General features: G+C 38.3%; 1 protein-coding gene across 2 annotated transcripts in view; it reads right to left on the minus strand.

Moving 5' to 3' along the window:
• Positions 1-19,973, minus strand: part of GALNTL6 (polypeptide N-acetylgalactosaminyltransferase like 6) — a 1,335,131-nt gene that overhangs the window by 901,628 nt on the left and 413,530 nt on the right. For both annotated transcript variants that reach the window (XM_058308264.2, XM_058308217.2), the window contains exon 3: positions 1,764-1,872. In XM_058308264.2, the coding sequence (XP_058164247.1) occupies positions 1,764-1,872 (109 nt within the window). The remainder of the gene's footprint in view (positions 1-1,763; positions 1,873-19,973) is intronic.

Raw genomic sequence — 19,973 nt, forward strand, 5'->3', positions numbered from 1 at the left:
AAAGTTTAGTACTGAGTTTTGAATCCCAAACACATTAGTACAAGCAAAGTATGGGCATAACAATTTATGTGAAAATAATTTAGATGGATTGATAATTACAGTTATCACTAGTTGAGTTTATAATATGTCCAAATATTTGTCCAATTACTTTATGTACATCCTCTTTAATCCTTACAGCACTTCTGCAAAGTAGAATGTCAGAAAGAAATTGATTTGCCATTTACATAGCTCATGTATGGAGAAGCTACAGCATGAATCAAGGAGACTCCCTACTATGTGTGCCCTTGTGGCTGCCTATTACTGTCAAACATTTACCACTGTAATTTGATACCACACAGAGGGTGAGATGGAATAAGACAAGACCTGGTTTTTAATCCAGTTCTGCAATTTATTAACTGTTTGAGCTTGAATAAAGTTCTTAATTTCTTAGGGCTCTCAGTCCTTATTGTAGTTTTACATTATAAATTGAAGATAATAATATCTATATATGACAGTCATGATGAGGTTTAAGTGAAATATATATGTAAAGCTTCTAGAACAAAACAGCTCTTCAATAAATTTTAGGTTGTCATTATTATTATTATCATTATTGTTGACGTTATTAACTTGTGGTGGCTTCAGTTGGTAAAACGTGAAATTTCAGAAAAAATCAGCATCCTGGGATGATAAACAGGAATAGACTGTTGGATTAATGTAGGGCTGACCAAGCAAGTAAAGGAAAGATCACTGGGCTAGGGAAATGAGCATGCTGGTGAAGAGCTCCCTTCGTTCACCGTTCATGGGGTTGTGACCAAGGTAGAAAGATGATGAAATCTGGAAGAGGTTGATGTTCTGAGGAGTAGGAATATCCTGGGGTAAAGAAGCTTTAATGAAGTAGGGCAAGGAGTGGGGACAGTTTTATTTAGAGAAAAGAAATGAAAGGAGGAAATGACGGGAGACTATAATTAGCTCAACCACATAGCTAAGAAAATTTCACAGCTCTGAACAATTTCATGCGTATTTGAATGCTCTCACCCCAATTACCCTGCGAGGACGAGTTACAGACAAGGTTGTGAGATCATGCAGTGTATGCATGCTGACCTGGGGACCTTACACAGTGAATGGGAACAATTGTGAGGCTGCACTGACCAATCGTTCAGTGACTCAGTGCTGCTCATCTGTCTTCACCCAACCCATAGTTTCTCTACTTCTGTGACAACCTCACTATTAAAATCAGAGATCCTTTGGCCAAATTGTAGACTATTTTGATTTCCTATCAGATGTTATCCGTTTTCACTGGGTTTCTAATCTTCAGCCTTCTGAATTCCTGTTTCCAACAACCTAATTTTTCAGACCTTCTGGACGGACACCTGTGTTCCACCAACATGCTGTAACTCCTGCCAAATATCTACAAATTGTCATACCACTGCATTCAGCTCTAATGAGTGAGCCTAGCTCAAGATAAATATCTACCAGTTCATGTCTCATTGATAAATCCCAAGAAACCCACAGAAATTATTGAACAGCAGTTTGGAGACATAAAGTACTATGGAATTCTAAAGTTTTAATGACCTTTTCTGCAGCTAATATTGTAAAGGCTATTTGTTATCTGTTTTCTCTCTGAAATTTGAAGATACTTTGGTTCTGCCTAATGTTGACCTCCAATATCCCCATGAGGCATATCTTATTGTGCATAGAAGGAAAACTACTTAGAGATCTTTTAAGTGAGAAATGAGACACTGAAGTAGATAAAGTAGAACTTTAGCTTACACTGAACTTCATACCTGAGCGCATAGCCTCTTTCTGAATGCTTTCATAGTCATGCCAGTCTTTTCTTCTTAAACCATCTGTCCAAGCATAGAATTGCCCATCTCCCAGGCCCAGTGGAAGTGTCTGTGGAAAAGGAAAGTATTCAGAGCATAAAAAGGAGGTATTTCCTTTTGCACGGTAGGTAAACAAAGCCAGGCACATAATAGGCAATCACAGAGTATTTGTTGTATAAAGTGATTCTTCTGAGTACACTGAAAAGCGAGCTAGTGCAAATCATCAGATTAACACACATTTTAAACCATTTTAGCTTTAAAAGACAGCAGTCTCTTCAGCAACCCAGCAACCTTTATCATTTCTATTACATTTCATCTAGCGACATTAGCAAGTCAGAGTGTCACCTCTTCTAAGCATAAATGCCTAGTAGTTTTCATTTGCCCAAAAGGTAATTATTGGTAATTCTGCTGATTTTGGTGTCCATTTGAATTAATTACTATGTATTCTGTACAGTTTCGTTCATCTTGATCACATATATTTGTATGGTCTGATAATGATATTAACAACTATTCACTGAATGTGCACTGTGTGCCAGGTACCATGCTACATACTTTGTGTATGAAGTTCATTTAATATTTATAATAGTTTTAGTTGTAAGTCCCCATATTACTGTTGAAGAAAGTCAGGCCCAGAGAACTAAATTAAACTATGGTTGAGTTAAACCACAGTGGCAAAGTGAGGATTTGGAACAATTCTGTTAAGACCAAAGTCTTAAATGCTGTTTCTCATCTAGATTTCTCTTAAAGTGCAGTTCATGGTTATACTTACAGTTGTAACATGGCTATCACCCATTCAACCAATGAAGCCAGAACATACGTTTTGTAGTTTTCCAAAACACAATACATTGTAATGCCAACCTGAAATCTATTTCTGTGTACATTGCTGAAGATACTTCTATTTTTTTTAATCGTGTTTATTTTTGGTTAAACAAACAAAACTCATTTGGAAAGCAATTCATCTTTACAATCTTAACAATCAAGATAATGTAAAATAAATGTTTTCACATTCACACATCATCTCTCATGTTTTGTCACTCATTTTTGCAAACAGAGTACATCTGTAGAATGGAGAGAAGGAAAATTTTTAAAAATAGAAAAAAGTCAGTTTAAGCAAAATGAAAGATGACTATTTTCAGTGTGGTTATTTTATTCTAAGAGCCTTTCCAAGGTTATATAAAAAAGACCTATTTCTTAGTTTGAAACTATGCAGTCATTGTGCCTACGAAAACGTATCTACCTTCAATTCATCTTTATAGCTTATGAAAGAACCACTTATTCTGAAAGTTTGAAAATGGGAAGTAATATTTTGAAAAACAAAAGGTAGTTAAAATCAGAAGAAAGAGCTTCCAAATAGTCAGGTGACTATTATCTATATATTGAAAGTAATTTGTTGCTCAGAATAGTGCTGAGTTCAGAAAAGAACAGAACAAACATGTGATGAGCTTATAAAAACTATTATGGATAATAATGAAAGGATGACAAGAAAGAAAAGTTATGGAAAAATAAAAAAGCATGTAGTAAAAACAGAAGTAAAATGGAAGATATAATAGCAAACTTTAGAAAAAAAGCGTTATGCATTTTTTTTAATCTAGTTGATGTTAATGTAATATTATAAATTTTACCAAGGCTCAACTATGTATTGAAGGTTATAAATATTCAAAGAATTCTAAAATATGAAATCCATGTTTTGTCTTGGCCATACATTTAAATTACGAAGACTAAGAATCATCTCTTACATTGGTGTAGATAAGATCAAATTATCATCATTTTTAGATTAAAATAAATAATTTCAGAACAAATTTTGACATGAAACATGGAGCTATTCCTGTGCAGTTTGTTTTTTGATATACTTGAGGTAGAAAGTACTTATCAATTGGTAATACATGGTAGATTGTACATAAGAGATCTTTGTTCCCTCTAGAATTCCTATGGAAATGACATAAATGCATCTATGGAAATGACGTAAGTGCATCAAATGAATCAAGAAAGCAGATAGTTTAACTGGCATAGACTTAAGAGACTTGGAAAGGACTGAGATGTTCAGTGTTCAAACACTGAGCCTACATGTTGCTGTGAGGTATTTTGTAGCTGTGAGTAGCATCTACAATCAGTCTAATTTAAATGGAAATTACCCTCAATAATGTGTGTGGGCCTCATCCAATCAGTTAAAGGACCAAAGAGCAAGCTCTTATGAGGAAAAAATTCTGCCTCAAGACCACATTATCTGTTCTCTGAGTTTTCAGTCTACAGGCCTCCCTATGTATTTTAGACTCAAGATTTCAACAACACTCTTACTGGAATTTCCAGGCTGTCAGCCAGCCCTACAAATTTCAGATTTGCCAGGCCCAACAATAACATGTGTGACTTCCTTAAAATATACCTCTTTACATATATAATAATTATGTATATCTTGCTGATTTTGTTTCTCTGGAGAAGTCTGACTAATACAATAAGGATGCCAAGCTGTAGTGAAAAAGCAGGTTCCATGTAACTGTAAATACCGAATATTGATTGGGGGGTGAGTTGCTCTATGGCATAACGTGTGAACATAGGCACAAAAGAAACTTTCAGCAAATGACTCTTTTATTACTTACACAGCATTACGGGTCCAAGAGAGCAGGAGAAGACATCCCATCATGGCTGACCTCCTAGGGATACCAACTGCTCAGGTCAGCATCAGTGGATGGCAGCTCTCTATGCCCCTCTTTGCATCAGAGAGAAAACACTGTGCTGTTTTAGTGCTGAATTATTTATCACTTCAAGGGTGAAGAGATGCCACTGAGAATTCCTGCCTGAGAAGCAGTTGGGGTTGCTAGTGCCCAGTATTATCTGCGTTTAAAGTACGGTCCCACATTTTCATTAGACCTAATGTCTCCCCTTGGCTGTAGAATGGAAACCCAGTGAAATATCCGCACACAATAGGAAAGGAAGGAGGTATGCAAGAGCTGGGAGATGACTGCTCTGTGTGTCCCCGACTTCCCCAGGAGTACATGCCTCACTTCCAGACCAGGCCTAACTACTGTGGAAGCTCCCCAGTAACTTCCACAACATCAGCCTCTGTAGGGTGGCACCGTGTGAGAGCGCGGCGACAGCAAGGGTCGGCTCGTCTCCAGGCGCCAGTGCGAGTCGGACCCGGGTGGTGGAAACGGGCATTAAGGCCCTCCGCTTGGGGTTCGGGCGTACTGCCCGCCCCTCTGCCCAGCTGCACCGCTTCCGCCTCGGTGGCCTAACCCCGCCTCTCCCCCGAGGGCCACCGCCGCGCCATGACAGCCCCGCCTCGCTGCCGCCGAGAACCCTGGCTACCCCGTCTTCTGCCCGCAACCAGTGATGCACCCCTGCACGAACCTATCAGCCGTCTGCCGCCCCCCGGCCACGCCCCCTGCCCCTCCCCCATCTTCGCCCTATATTAACCGCTGTACTTCCTGAATAAATCAGACTTGCGCACAGATCCTGGTCTCCTCAGTAGTCTTCTTCCTACCGCACGTCCTCCGCACCTTGCCGGCCCCTGAGCGCCTTCTCGGAAGGCCCCTCCGTATGTTGCAGCCCTCCGCCCGAGCCCACACCACCCCTGCAGCGGCCCTCCGGGCGAGCCCACACTGCGACAAGCCTCCCTCCCATCTCAGACATAAATGTGGAGACGGCTGGGCCTACAGGCCCACAGCTGTCCAAAATGTTGGCAGTAAAGGTGTGGGAACACCAGTATCTGACCATTCCCCAGGGGATTCCTGGTCCACCTAGAGGTAGATGTTGACCACTAACCTCCAGTATGTGTGTATCAGGCCTCACAGGTCAAGGCCACCAGATTGTCACCGTATGTGTGTTAAGCCCTTGTGGACTCACTTCCATCACCCCAACCCTCCACCTGGTAACGCTAACCTCATACTATCTTGTGAATCATTTGGAAGATATAATGGGGAAAAAGCTGGATGATCCCCTGACCGTGACTGAAAAGGAGATTCCTAAGTGGTTTGTCCTTAGTTCCTCTTTGGGGTCAATTCTCATCTTGATAGGTGTAAAATCAGATGTACAGCAAAGCCCGAGGTCCTCCCCACCCTTGTCTGCTCCCTGTGCTTGGAAATGGGATAAAGCCATATTTCCCTTCCAGGGAAATGCTGAATTCAGCTTCCAGAAGCCTGAGTAAGATGGACAGGCCATCCAGTAAGAAAATTATCAAGGTGTAGATGCCAACGCTTTGTTTTCAGGCAACCAATAAAGTTTCCAATGCCAGCTACCTGTGGGTGGTGAGTAAAGTGGAAAGCCCATCTAATTCCATGGGTCTGGGCCCATTATTGAATGAAATGTGCAGTAAAGTGGGGTCCTTGGTCAGAGAAGATGTTGCCTGGGTACCTGAAGGGGTGGCGGAGCTACTTTTCCCAGGTGTCATGTACATACTGAGTCCACAGAGTGAACTGGAAAAGCAAGACCATAGCATGACTAGGTGACACCACAGCCCAGGCACAGAACTTCCCTAGAGTTGATAGGAGATGACTGATGTATTTGACTTGCAATGAACAGCATGTATGGCCTCTCAAGGAATAGCCCTTATACCCTTTTTGAGCTCTGACTTGTAGTTGACAATCTCTCAATGTGGTAAATGGTAGATTGGACCTCTTTTAATGAGAGGGGTAATCCATGTTCTTAAACCCATAATTTCATGGTGTCAGAATTTCCATGTCCAGTTTTGTGGTGGATCCACTCAGCAGCAGAAGCAGTCATAGCAATTTCAACTATTTTACAGGTGTTACCAAGGGTAAGTTCATTGTCCTCATCTTCCAGGCATGGATCATGCTCTGCCTCACTCCTAGAGATTTCCAGCTTTGTCAGGGACAAAAACAGAAGCTCAGTGACTCCATGCTGTGAAGGTTCTAGAGGCAGAGTGGCTGAAACAGGTGACTTTTCCTCTTGGATGGCCTGTTCTTCCCCTGTTCTCCAGTGGAAAGCACCTGCTTTCCATATCACCTCATGTAAGGAGGCCAGGAGGATACTGAGATCAGTAATATGCTGCTGCCAATATGCAAATAGCCCAATCAACTGCTGGGCCTCCTTTTTTGTAGGTGAGTAACTTTAGAGAAGAGTAATTTTTTCTGAGCCAGGTCAGGGATCTGGTACTGGGCCCTGGCACATATACTGCCTAAGAAGGTGACCTGCTGGACTGGACCTTGCATCTATTTGGGTTTTATCCAGTTAGCAATGTGGGCAATTCCTGGACAGTTTTCTCCTGGCTCTTGTCCACCAATATGATGTCATCAATATAATGGAAATCTTGGAGTCATTTGGGCAGAGTTAGTGTGCTTAAATTCTGTCCCATCCATTGGTAGAAAATAGTGAGGGAGTTTAAATACCTCTGTGGCAATATAGTGAAGGTACACTGTAGGTCTAGACACTGGAAAGTATATTGATTCTGGTTCTCCTTCTGGAGTGGGATGGCAAGAAAGGCATTTGCCAGGTCAGTGACTGCATGCCAAATGCTGGTGGAGGGTATAATGGTTTCTGTGAGAGTTACAATGTCTGAGTCAGTCTTCTGCGTTCAGATGCCAAAAATCTATATTTAGCCACCATACTCCTCTCTTTTTACTGGCCCTACTGGGCTATTAAGCGCAGAGATAGAAGAGTGGAAGACACCTCATGAAGAAGGTTCTTTACAAGTTCAGGAATGTCATTTTCCCTAACAGGAAGGTAACTCTGCCACTGTTAGAAAATGATGTGAGGAGATAGGAACACTAGGGGTATGTGGTCTGTCATTTACTAAGGTGTGATGGCCAGAATTTGTTGGGATGGGGGAGCATACCCTTGCAGTCACCTCTGGGATGTGCAGTGCTGCAAATATCAATTCTTTCTATGCATTCCCAGGTGGAAAATGTGGCCACAGGGGCAGCCAAAAGACCAAATGGAGTAACGCACAGTATAGTGGTAGCCTCTTATTTCCATATCAGTGTGGAATGCCTGAAACCTCCTAATTCTGTTTGTTACACCCTCCCTTCTGCATCTCCATAATGATAGTGACCTGGATTCCTGTATCCAAAAGCACCAAAAAGGTTTGTTCCCTTCTCCAAATTGGATACACACTGGACATACAGCCTTCAGTCCATGGGATTGATCAGGTCCATTGGTCCCAATCCTAGGCCATTTTCAATGTAATTAAACCTGGGTAAAAAGGTCCCACCAGGGGTGCAGACTCCTCAATGGGGGCCAAAGGGAGAGACTGGAGATCTGCAGAATCCTCCTTCTACTCTACCTCTGTATTTCAGCATTTTGGGGAAGAGGTCTGTCAGGAGCAGGTCATCTCTGTAGTTGGGTTCATCATCCTCCTTTTAGTTCATATTTTTCTCAAAGTTCTCCTCGCAGATCATATCTATGGTATCCTTTGAGACTCGTTGATCTAGTAGCCACAAGAACATAGCATGACAAGTGGAGACTCTGAGAGGAAGGGCCATTGACCCATTCTGTGGGTTTCAGGACTTGCTGGACTAACAGGCATGTGCCTACTGTCTACCACTCTGGCTCTTCTGTCAGTTATCATGGCAGCCACCCTCTTAATATGGGACCTATTGCCCCAAGCAGGGAGGGTACTTAACTGTGTCTCCTAGAGGAAGCCATGGGGTGAAGAGAAGAACCAGCTTGTCACCCTACTCAGGAGGGCCCTTTCTAATAAAATCATTAATGCCCCATCAGGAAATAAGAATCTCGTGAAGGGCTAAATTCCTCCACTGGAGGTGGAATATCCACACACCAATACCCCATTATTGCAGTGGGACCATGATTTCCTCCTCCTTACTCCAAGACTTAGTTGGAATTTAGAGGTGGTCACCCAGAGTGGGATACGCTCACCTCTCTCTCTAAGGAATCTTGCCTAACAGAGACTCCAGATCCCTGTCTTCAATTCTAATGGTCTCCTAAATAATGGGTAGCCTCATACTAACCACAAGATAGGTCTGGGTAGCCTGAGTATGGGTAGGCATGGTTCCAGAATGAGAACAGAGATAAGATGTCATGAGCCAGAGAAGTGTGTGCCTGGCAATAGAAGCCACAAGCTCAAGTTATGAAGTGTGCAAACAGATTCTATGTGGGACCCCTTCAACTGTCTCCAAGGAAGATAGTGTTGCATGATCAACCTGCTTGACATAATGGTATGCATAAGTATAGTCTCCTAATATTCTGTACTGATAAACCAAGCTATCTTCTTTCTCTAGGCTCCTGAAAGCTGCCAGCCCACCTTTTACCCCTTAGGCAAGAGACTGTAGAATTGGTATCTGGAGAAATGGACCTAAAAGTAAGACATACAAGTATTGGCATGGGAATAAACAGTAACCCTTCAGGGAATTCCCTCATCAGCAAGCCCTCCTCTACACTAAGAAATTTATATCATTATTTTCACTACTTCACTCTAAGTATGAACAGGCAACAAAGGATCCCCAGACATTTGAGAGAACTTTTAACATAAAATCCAGAGCCCAGAATTAAACAAAAGACATAACAAATTTGAGGGAGACTGAGACAATGTAAGGTACAGAAGAAAACTTCCCCCAAAAATCTATATTTAATTTCCTTAAAGAGCTTTAAGAAAAAGGTGCTTCATAAAAATAGAAAGTTAGAAAAAAACAAAGGCTCATTTAGAATATAAGAAAAAGCAATTGGAAAATGAAAATATGATAGGAATAGAAAAATTAAGAAACAGTTTGCAAAATGTCTATTTCCTAAGAAATAAGAGGGGGAAAAGATAAAAGATAAAAAATAAAACATTGAAGGGAAGTAACAAAATGTCAGCTCTGCAGTAAAACTAGATATCATCCAGTTCTTACTGTAAAATGGGGATGAAAAGCAGCTCCAGAAAGATGTCTGAGGAGGGGGTGGGGCAGAAGGTGGAGGGAGGAACAAAAAGGCAAATAGACAAACCTACTCTTTGCCTAATTTTTAAAAAAATATTGAAAGGAGAGCTACAGTTTTTCCAAAGAGTTCTGGGATAAATTAATTATATGTATATTTTAAAAACTAAGAAAATCAAAATTGAATCAATTAATAAGCCTAGAAGGGAAAATATGCAAGAAAGAAAATGTAATTATAGCACACTATTTGATTCAGATATGAATAATCTTACCTGAATGCTGCTTTAACTAAAATTAATGATGCAACTATACTGGTAGTTGAAGGAAAGATGGAATGAATACACATCTTCTATAGTAGAAAAATAGTAGATAATATAAAAATGGAAAGAAATAGGGAATAGCAATATACATTTGTTATTTACAAATATGGAGATATATAACAAAGTAAAATATAAAATAGTAAATTGATTACCCTTGAGTATCATAATTTGCAAGTCAGGGGAAATAATTTTGCTATTTATTATTATAGGCTTTGTAGTACAATTGCATTTTCAAAGTTATCCACAAGTATTATTTATATAACTATGGTGGTTTAAAACTGTAAATATACCAGAACAACATATTCTTAAATCTAATCCATTCCTGTGTATGTGAACCCATTTTAAGCAGGACCTTTTGATGAGGTTACTGTAGTGAAGGTGTGATCCATCTCAACCAGGTTGGGTCTTAATTTCATTACTGGAGTCATTTATAAGTGGAATGAAATTCAGAGAGAGAGAGACAGAGAGAGAGAGACAGACAGAGAGAGAGAGGAGCACTAGGAAGTTACAAGCAGAACATCAACAAAACCTGGAAGACAAGGAAGAGACCAGAAGATGTTCCATGTGCCTTACTGTGTGACAAGCTAAGGACCAAAGATTACCAGCAGTAAGCCACAGAATGCCACAGTTTTAGGAAGAAAGTACTGTCTTGATGATACATTGATTTGAATTTTTGCCAGCCTTAAACCATGAGTGAATAAATTCCCATTGTTTAATCCAACCTGTTTTATGGTAACTGCTTGAGCAGTCTAAGACGATAAATAACAAATAAAGCTCAAATAAAATTCTTAGACATTCTTGACAGTTGTTAGTGTTCCAGAAATGTGTGTTAGCATCATGAGAACATTCAGTGGTGGTTGAGGAATCATTTTAAAGCAGACTATCTACAACTTTGCTGCAATAAAGGTTAATGTCTCTTCTGTCTCAGTGCTACTCAAAGACCAGCAGTAAGCATATCACCTGGGAACTTGTCAGAAATGGAAAATTCCCAAGTCTCAATTCATGTCTATTAAATCAGAAACTTTGAGTGGAACAGGGATGGAGCAGAAATTTGTATTTTAGTAAGTTCTCCACCTGATCCTGAGGCTTAATAAGATTGGAAAAACCAATATAGATGAATAGAAAGGTGATACAATTATCATATTAGGAAAATAGGTCAGGGAAGTGTAGTGGCTCAAGCAATTGGGCTCTCATCTACTATGTGGGAGGCCCTGGGTTCAGTTCCTAGGGACTCCTGGTGAAGGTGAGCTGGCCTGCAAGCAGAGAACTGGCTCACACAGCAAGGTGATGCAACAAGATGGCACAACAAAAAAGAGACACAGAGACACAATGAAAGACACAACAAACCAGGGAGCTGAAGTGGCTCAAGCAATTGAGTGCCTTTCTCCCACCTTGGAATGTCCTGGGCTTGGTTCCTGGTGCCTCCTAAAGAGAAGACAAGAAGAAAAGACAAGCAGACATAGAAGAAAGCCCAATGAATGGACACAGAGAACAGACAGAAAGTGCAAGTGGCAAGGTGGGGTCAGGGTGGAATAAAATAAATCTTTTTTTAGGAAAAAGAACAATCAGACTCATTAGCAGAACATGTGCTGTTATCTACTGAAGGATCTTTTTCACATAGAAGGTTTGATGATTAGGTGTGCTTGCATATTTTCAACTGCCAGAAACTTGGGTGGATCAAGCTCAATCAATCCTGATATATTTATGTAGAACTACCTTAGTTCTGAGAGCATAACCATCCAGTAAATAATTCATCAGCACTCTGATCTTTCCTTTTACACGAGCAGTTACAAATACCCAGATCCATTGCTTCTCTCCTGGGTTATATGATGTGTCCTCTGTAGGATTACAGCAGAACGGATCTATTATCTATGACCTTGTAATATAATATAATATACATGAGATATATATTAGGACCATCATTTGGTCCGCTATTTGTTTGTGAGTACCTTTGGTATTTTTCATCATCACTTTTCACTCATTGTAATATTGCTGCAAATAATTAATTTGAAAAGAATATGTCAGAGGTGGAAGAAACAGAATCATTTAAGTAGAAATGACATGTAAGAGTTAGGGCTTGATCCCAGAGCTTACTGAAAAACAATATACATCAGAATAGGTCATGAGGGTAAGTCTCCCAGTATAAAATATTACTCCTAGGCAATGTGTTTATCAAATACCTTTTGGGATCCTGCAGATGACACAAATGGGTAGCAAACAAGTACTGTACTATCCTAGGGCTGTGATGGATTCTGGGGCAATTTGAATATGGTTTTTCACTTATGAATTACCTTGAACCATCTCCAAGGGTCTGGAAACCCCTAGTGAATAAGAAAGAAAACAAAAACAAAGAAATAAAACTTGCCCCTTGCCTTTAGGTTAGAACAGTCTTATTTACCATAAGAACAGAGGGCAATGGTATTGAAAAGAGACACTTTGTGGAACTCTATAGAAGAAAAGACTGTTGTGTATTCTAAAACTCTCTTTCTATGAGGTTTTATAAATCAAATAACTAATGGACTTTTATTCTCATAATCAACCATACACCTACCAGTATGCTTCTGTAGTGGAAAGACTGAATCTAGGGCCAGAAGACATAAATTAGGGTTTCAAACCATAGTTAAGACATCTACTTTCTCTAGGCCCCTCACTTATCTCATATATGAAATTAGGGTAATAAAATAATACCTAACTTACCTACCTCACAAGGTTTTATGAAAAGCAAATCAGGTAATATATGAGAAAGTCCTTGGCTTATCATAAAATGCTGTATAAATGCTACATTTTCCAACTTATCTGTTATTATTGTAATGGGATTTCAGTTATATCTCTTGCCCTTGAAATAATATAATACAGTTGCAGAGACAATACTTACACTTAATACTTAAGAAGCGCTAAATTATGTGGGCCAGTCTTCGTCATAGTAGATGGTATTAGAATGTAGACATGGGTGTGAATTATTACATTGGATAGGATTCTCTTTCTTATACAAGGAAGCCAGGTGGGAGAAGTTTCGAGCACATAGAATATTACTGAAAAAGTAATATAACAGATGGCATGGATGGGGAAAAGGAAATAACTCACATTTATTCTTACAGAATTCAATTCTCATAAGAATCAGGTGGTTGGATTTAACTGGAGAGGTTAAGATCGCATAATTAATAAAATCTTCAAGTTCATACAATTAATAAGTGACAAACTAGAATTTGAACCATTTCTGTATGCCCTTAAATCTTATGAATGAATAAAAACAAACATAGAGACAGTTTATGATTCTCCCATTCTTCATTTATTCAAGCATTATTATATAAGGCCATGAAGAAAAATTTTAGAAGATGAAGCCAGAGAGATAGGGTGAGACCAGAAAAATGCATACAAAGGACTTTGGGCTCTATACACTGAATGATAAGGAGTCAATAAAGGTTCTCAAACTGAGGAGTAATATAATAAGAATTTATGCAGAAGCTATTACTATTGTGGTGGTGGTAACATCCTTTTCCTTCCCAAATTTGACCCAAGTACAAAGTATGCTCTGGACCTAAAGAAATCTACAAAGGAGGTTCTAACTTTTCGTATACACATAAACCATACAGATGAATTAGTGTCAGAACATAATAAAAAAAAATCATTTCCATTTCTGTTTGTGTACAGAACTGGTTTTTTCTTTCCATTATGTATAAATTTGCAGATGTGTCATTTTAATGCAAATCAAAGGTATTAAATACATAAAATAAGCCTTGAGCTGGTACTTGACTTTGTCAACATAATATCTTAGACAAGGTTGAAGCAGACATGAAGACATACTAAGAAGTGTAGTATACGTCTCCTTTTTAGATCTCGTTTTTTCAAGAAAATCTGGAAATTTGGGTTGTTACATAAAATGTCTCGATTTTAAAATTTTAAGTAAATTAAAATGTTTATAAATTACTTTGTGCTGGATGGTGTCTTGGGACATATTGAACCATGCAACTAATAATCAGGACTCTCACCCAGCCTACCTCTGAAATTAATGCTTTTGTCCTTTATCTGGTATAAACCTGAGTGAGTTTACAAGGACCCAATAGCTATAAATATATCCTTTGTATTTATATAAATATCTCAAATCCTGAGGGCACAGAGTGATTTTCCATGTATCATTTTAATGATACTCATGTGGTATCTCTGTCAAGTGGCTCAATAGATAATTATAACTAGTTAAAAGCGAAGATGAAATCACAGCTTGGAGAGGAAAGCTACAAAAATGTTAAGCAAGTCAGAGGAAGGGTCAGGTCTAATAATGATAGCTCCAGTTATTATTCCAGGATAGAAAGAAAAAAAAAGACAAAACAACCCAGTGGTTTGATGCTAGGCACCCAAGATCTTTTCTTCCTGATGATACAGAGTTATATTAACCACACAACTTGCAGGTTGAATTTTTTTTCCGTGTAGTAACGGCTGATTTTATTATAAATGTTTCTCTGTGAAATATGTTTGCAAGAAAAGGCTGCCATCACACTCATGTTATAAATAATTCTAATATTTTATTTTAAGCGATTATATTGACATAGTCCAAGGAGCACACAATTTGAGAGTTCTCTTGTTCCAATCTCCCTGCCCATGAAACTGTGTATGTATTTTAATCAGTGGGCTAATTAAACATCACTTATTTACACAAGCGAAGTCAGATCACCCTCATTTTATGATTTTTTTTTTTTAATTTCTTTGAATGTCTGTGAAGAATTTCTGAAGATGTCTCCTTGTTGAGAAAGGATTCATGTCTGGGGAGCTGAAAAAGAAGGAAAAAACATTGTGGTTTAACTCTCTTTACATTGTCATAAGTTTCATAAACAGTAAAACCAGAATTAACTGTCAATACAAAGAAGCTTCTTTTAGTAAGTAACCAGAGAGATCAGTAGCAAACTATTTTCATGTGATAAAAGAACAGCAGTTGAGTCGGTTAAAGGAAATTGATGAATAGTGCCTGGTAAAAACTTCCTGATTAGGAAGGGTTAGCAACTCAACAATAGCCATGATCCAGCTGCCATACTAGGTTTCCACCCAAGCATTTGATGTAAGATAGTTGTGCTACTGACCCTCAAAATTGCTATAATTGTTACTTTCTTTTCATCACAAAGGAAACATGTTAACTCAGCAGGAAAACCGTCCCTATCCCTGATTGCTGTGCAGCAGCTTACCTTGGGGAAATATTCAGGAGATCAGCGTCTTACAATGCCAAATTTTCTGAGATTTCCTTCCATCTCAAATTATTCTCTTTGTGATGCCTAAGGGAGAAAGATGAAAAAAATAAAATAAAGAAAACTTAGTCTGGAAGTAGACAATATTTCTGTGAAAATAGAAAAGCAAAGAAAGGTCATGTTTTTAAGAAAGCATATTATATTAACCTTCAAGGATCACCTGGCCCCCGCTGATGGTGAGTCCACACACTTGCGGTTGTCTGGGGGTGTTAGGCCTGGCTTTCATGACCCCCTGAATTTTCTTCAGAAGGACATCGGAGGGTGCCTCTAGAACGCCACCCTATCAATTCATCAAGGAAAAATCAGAGCATCCTCAGCTGTTCTCCAAAATCAAGATTACCTTAAACTGTGACTCTCTCTTCATATTAATCTGAGCCCACTGTATAGGTGTAAAGGGAAACATACAACACAGAAACCAATGATAGTGAGAAAGAAGTCAAAAAAAGAGTGCCAGTTTTCCTTTCTAAGCTGTAGGTGCCCCAGGTGTTTTTACATTTCTACAAATGGAACAGCATGGTAGCATGAGATCCAGCGTTACCACTGAAGACCAAAAAAAAAATTGTTGACAATTAAGAAACGACTAGGCTAAAGCATGACCAAGTCATCTATTTCAAACATCAAAAACTAGCACAGTATAAGCACACATTCAGTTGGGCTACAGTTATTGTTTATCATCTTCACAGTAATTAAAACCATCCTTGTGTCAACTACACACATATCAATGTAGATGACACCTAAATGTTCCTTTAATGAGGACTTCTCTATTTTAAGTACTGTTGGAATTTGAAATGGTTTTTTTAGTGATTATTGAAAATTTTTATCTGAAAGAATAAGAATAGAATGTTGTTCTTAACAATAAAGGCATTTGGAACATACGAACTTGATACTTGAAAGACTCAAACAAACATGTTTTTGCCCTGTCTTGAGAGTTGGATATTTTAAACCCATCCTATCTTAGGAAACTATAAAAAAGTAATAAAGCTATTGTAAACCATCAAAAATTTTAACAAGTATTTTTAACAAGTATTTTTAGAAGCTTTTCAAACTAATAAGCAATAACATGTAAGGTGAACCATTTATAAGACAGATATATTGCTTCAATATAAAGATCAGTTTATATACCATGTTCTTCTATTACCAGTATTTTAATATTGGTTAATTTTATTCAATCAAACATTCAACTGGCCATGCAACAAGTATTTACTGAATGCCTGCTCTGGCACTAAGATATAGTTGTGAATCAGAAAAAGTCACAGTCTAGTAGATACTCAATAACTCAACAAATATTAATTGAGCATCTAATATGTGCCTGGTGATGTTCTAGGCATGTGGGATTTATATGTGAATAGTGCAGAGAAAAATTCTTGCACTTGTTGAATTTGTTTTCTAGAAGGGATAGAGATATTAAATAAAAAGCATGCATAATAAGTAAATAATTCAATATCATTTTCAAGAAAATCTTTTCTATTGGGGAAAAAAGAAAGCAGAAAAAAATGAAATTAGTTTGGAATTCATTAAATTTAAGGTGTCAAAAAACTAGAAAGGAAGTACCTGGGAAGTAACTGGATTAACCAGTCAAATGGACAACCATCATTTCCCAATGGAAAATTTCACTCTAATAAAGGACTCGCACAAAGAATTTGAATATAGAGATTTGTTTTTACGTGGGCCAGCAAGCATCTTTATAGGCATAAATACCAATCTTTGCAAATATTTAAACCAGGGTGTTTTAATAGCATTGGTTATCCAGCACAAATATAATTTATCTAGAGTGCTCCAGGGGGGGAAATAATCTCCATATCCTTAAATACCAAATGATAAACTGTCAACACTTGACAAGTAGAAAAAAAGCACTTAAAATCTAAAATCTTAAAAGGGTCTCAGACCATGACTCTCTCAGCTAATTATTTCAAATACCAGCAAAGATGTTTTCCAAGATCTTAATTTAGAGTATTTTGTTCAATAAATTGTAGACATGAAAGACAATAGATTATTGCCATTTCCTCATATCTCACTGTACTCGGGAAATAAGTTACGGGAAGCAACTTGGATTTTATAATTATTGATAAAAGTGAAAAGATTTTATAAAAATTAGAAATAAATTTAAAATATTCCGTTTTATAAAACATAGATATTTATTTTTTATTTTGTCATGTGATAAAACAAAGTCCTGAATAATATTTATAATTTCTGTGCCAAACAGTGATTTTTTTTCTATTTTACTGCTTTTGGTGTCTTGAATCAAAGAATGAGATATTTCCTAATGATAATGAGGAGTATAAACTCCAAAGAGAAGTCACTCTGGGTAGATGGTGGATTAGAGAGACAGAGGGGTCACTCATCTCCCAGAAAAAGTATCTAGAGGACAGGCAGACTGTTTGGATGGCACTCTGGGGCTCAGGACACCATGGGAAGGTGAGACACCAACCCAGAAGAGAGGGGACAAAGAAAGGGAGTCTCAGCTGACTGGAAAAATCCCATGAAGAAAGCAGCAACAACAGCAGCTGTCACCCATCTCCTCATCCTCGGAGCAAACAGCAGTCTGAGGACGGCAGTGGCAGTGAACTGCAATGGTTGCAGACTGAGGAGTTTGCAAGAGTCCTCTTCCCAAAGAGAGGAGAGAGGGAGAGTCACAGCTATAGCAAATTCACATTCTGACCATTGAACTGCATTGGAGGAGTCACACACTTCCAGGCTGGGTGGGGCAAGGACATTGTTTGCACTGAGAGCAGGCAGGGAACTAAAGATCATTTGCCTTCTCAAACACACTCCTTACTGATCTGGGCTCAGTGATGAGGAAGCAGAGTGAGGGAGAATGTGGCAGGCCAAGGGAAGAAAACATCCTCTGAAAGTTTGTTTATGAGGCTTGGCGAGCCCTGAGGACATGGTTTCTGCACCTGTGACCTGCAGAGTTACTCTGAATGCATTCCCAACCAGCACTTGGTGTCTGAACTGAGAGGTAAGGCAAGGAGTGCCATCTGTTGGCAGACCCGAAAAGTACAAAATAATAAGAAAATATTATTATTATAATAAAATAGCCAACCTGGTGCCTTTACTGCTACCCTCTCCAAGGCCCATGGAAACTGGATTGTACCTCATTACTGAGTCATTAGCTCTGGTTTGAGTAGTTGAACAGGAGCAATCTTAAATATCTAGTGAAAGTTGAACCAAGAGTCAAAGAACACTGGTAGCACACAGCTACTTAACAGTAAATCCCTAGCAAGAGAGAGAAACTGAGAATCAGATGACATAACCAGATTCCTAGACATCACCAAAAAATTACAAGCTTTGTGAAGGAAAAAGAAGATATGACTCAGTCAAAGGAACAAACCAAAGCTCAGATGAGACCCAGAACTTGAAACAAATAATCAGTGAGGTTCATATAAATCCCTTAAGCCAAATCATGAAGTTGAAAGAAAACATGGCTAAAGAAAGAAAAGACATTAAGAAGACAGTGAGTAAGCACAAAGAAAATTTTGAAATCTTGAATAGAAAATAACAGACCTTATGGGAGTGAAAGACACAATACCTGAGATTTAAAATACAATAAAGGCATACAACAGGAGATGTTAAATCATGGAAGAAAGAACCAGCAATGCAGAGAAAAAAAATTGAAATTGAAGAGAAATAAGAACAGAGAGAAAAGAATGGAAAAAATTGAACAGGGGCTTAGAGAATCAGATGACAGTATGAAGTTCGCCAACATACGTGTTATGGGAGTTCGACAGGGAGAGGAGAAGAAAAAAGAGGTAGAAAGAGTATTTGAGGAAATAATGGCTGAAAATTTCCCAATTCTCATGAAAGACATGAATCTACATGTGCAGGAAGCACAGTGGACTCCAATTAGAATAAACCAAAAACAATATGATAAATGAGCTAGAACTAACATATACAGAAAAGTGCACTCTGAATCAACAGGTTATACATTCTTCACAAGTACTCATTAATCTTTCTGCAGGATAGACTACATGTGGGGCAACAACACAGTCTGCAATAAATTTAAGAAGGTGGAAATTATAAAAAGTACTTTCTATGATTATAATGAAATGAAGCTGGAACTCAATAATGGGCAGGAAAGGGGAAAATATGCAAATATGTGGAGGCTAAGGTAATATGCTCTTAAACAATTAGTGGATCAAAGGAGAAATTAGCAGATATCACAAAATGAATGAAAACAAGAACACAACTTATCAAAACATATTGAATACAATGAAGGCAGTGCTAAGAGGGAAATTTACAGCCTTAAAAACTCATATTAAAAGTGAAAAAAGAGGTAAAATGAAAGACCTAACAGCCAATTCCAAGCAGAAAGAAAAAAGGAACAATGGTTAGAGCAGAAATAAAAGAAATTGAGAACAAATACAATAAATAAAATCAACAAAATCTAAAGCTGGCTCTTTTTGAGGATCAAAAAAATCAACAAACCTTTAGCAAGACTAAGAAAGTAAAAAAGAGAGATGATGCAAATAAAATCAGAATATTACAACAGATCTCATGAAATAGCAAGGAACATAAGAGAATATTATGAGAAAGTGTGTGACAACAAATTAGACAACCTAGATGAACAAATTCCTAGAAATACACAAACAACCTACATTGTCTTTACAAGTAATACAGGAACTCAACAAACCAATCACAAATAAAGAGTTTGAATCAATCATCAAAAATCTTACAGCAAAGACAAGTTCAGGACCAGTTGGCTTCACAGATGAAATCTATTATACATTTCAAGAAGAATTAATTCCAACCCTTTTTAAACTCTTCCAAAACAGTGAATAGGATGGACAATTACCC

This window comes from Dasypus novemcinctus, chromosome 1 (genome assembly GCF_030445035.2).
Source record: "Dasypus novemcinctus isolate mDasNov1 chromosome 1, mDasNov1.1.hap2, whole genome shotgun sequence".
Taxonomy (NCBI): domain Eukaryota; kingdom Metazoa; phylum Chordata; class Mammalia; order Cingulata; family Dasypodidae; genus Dasypus; species Dasypus novemcinctus.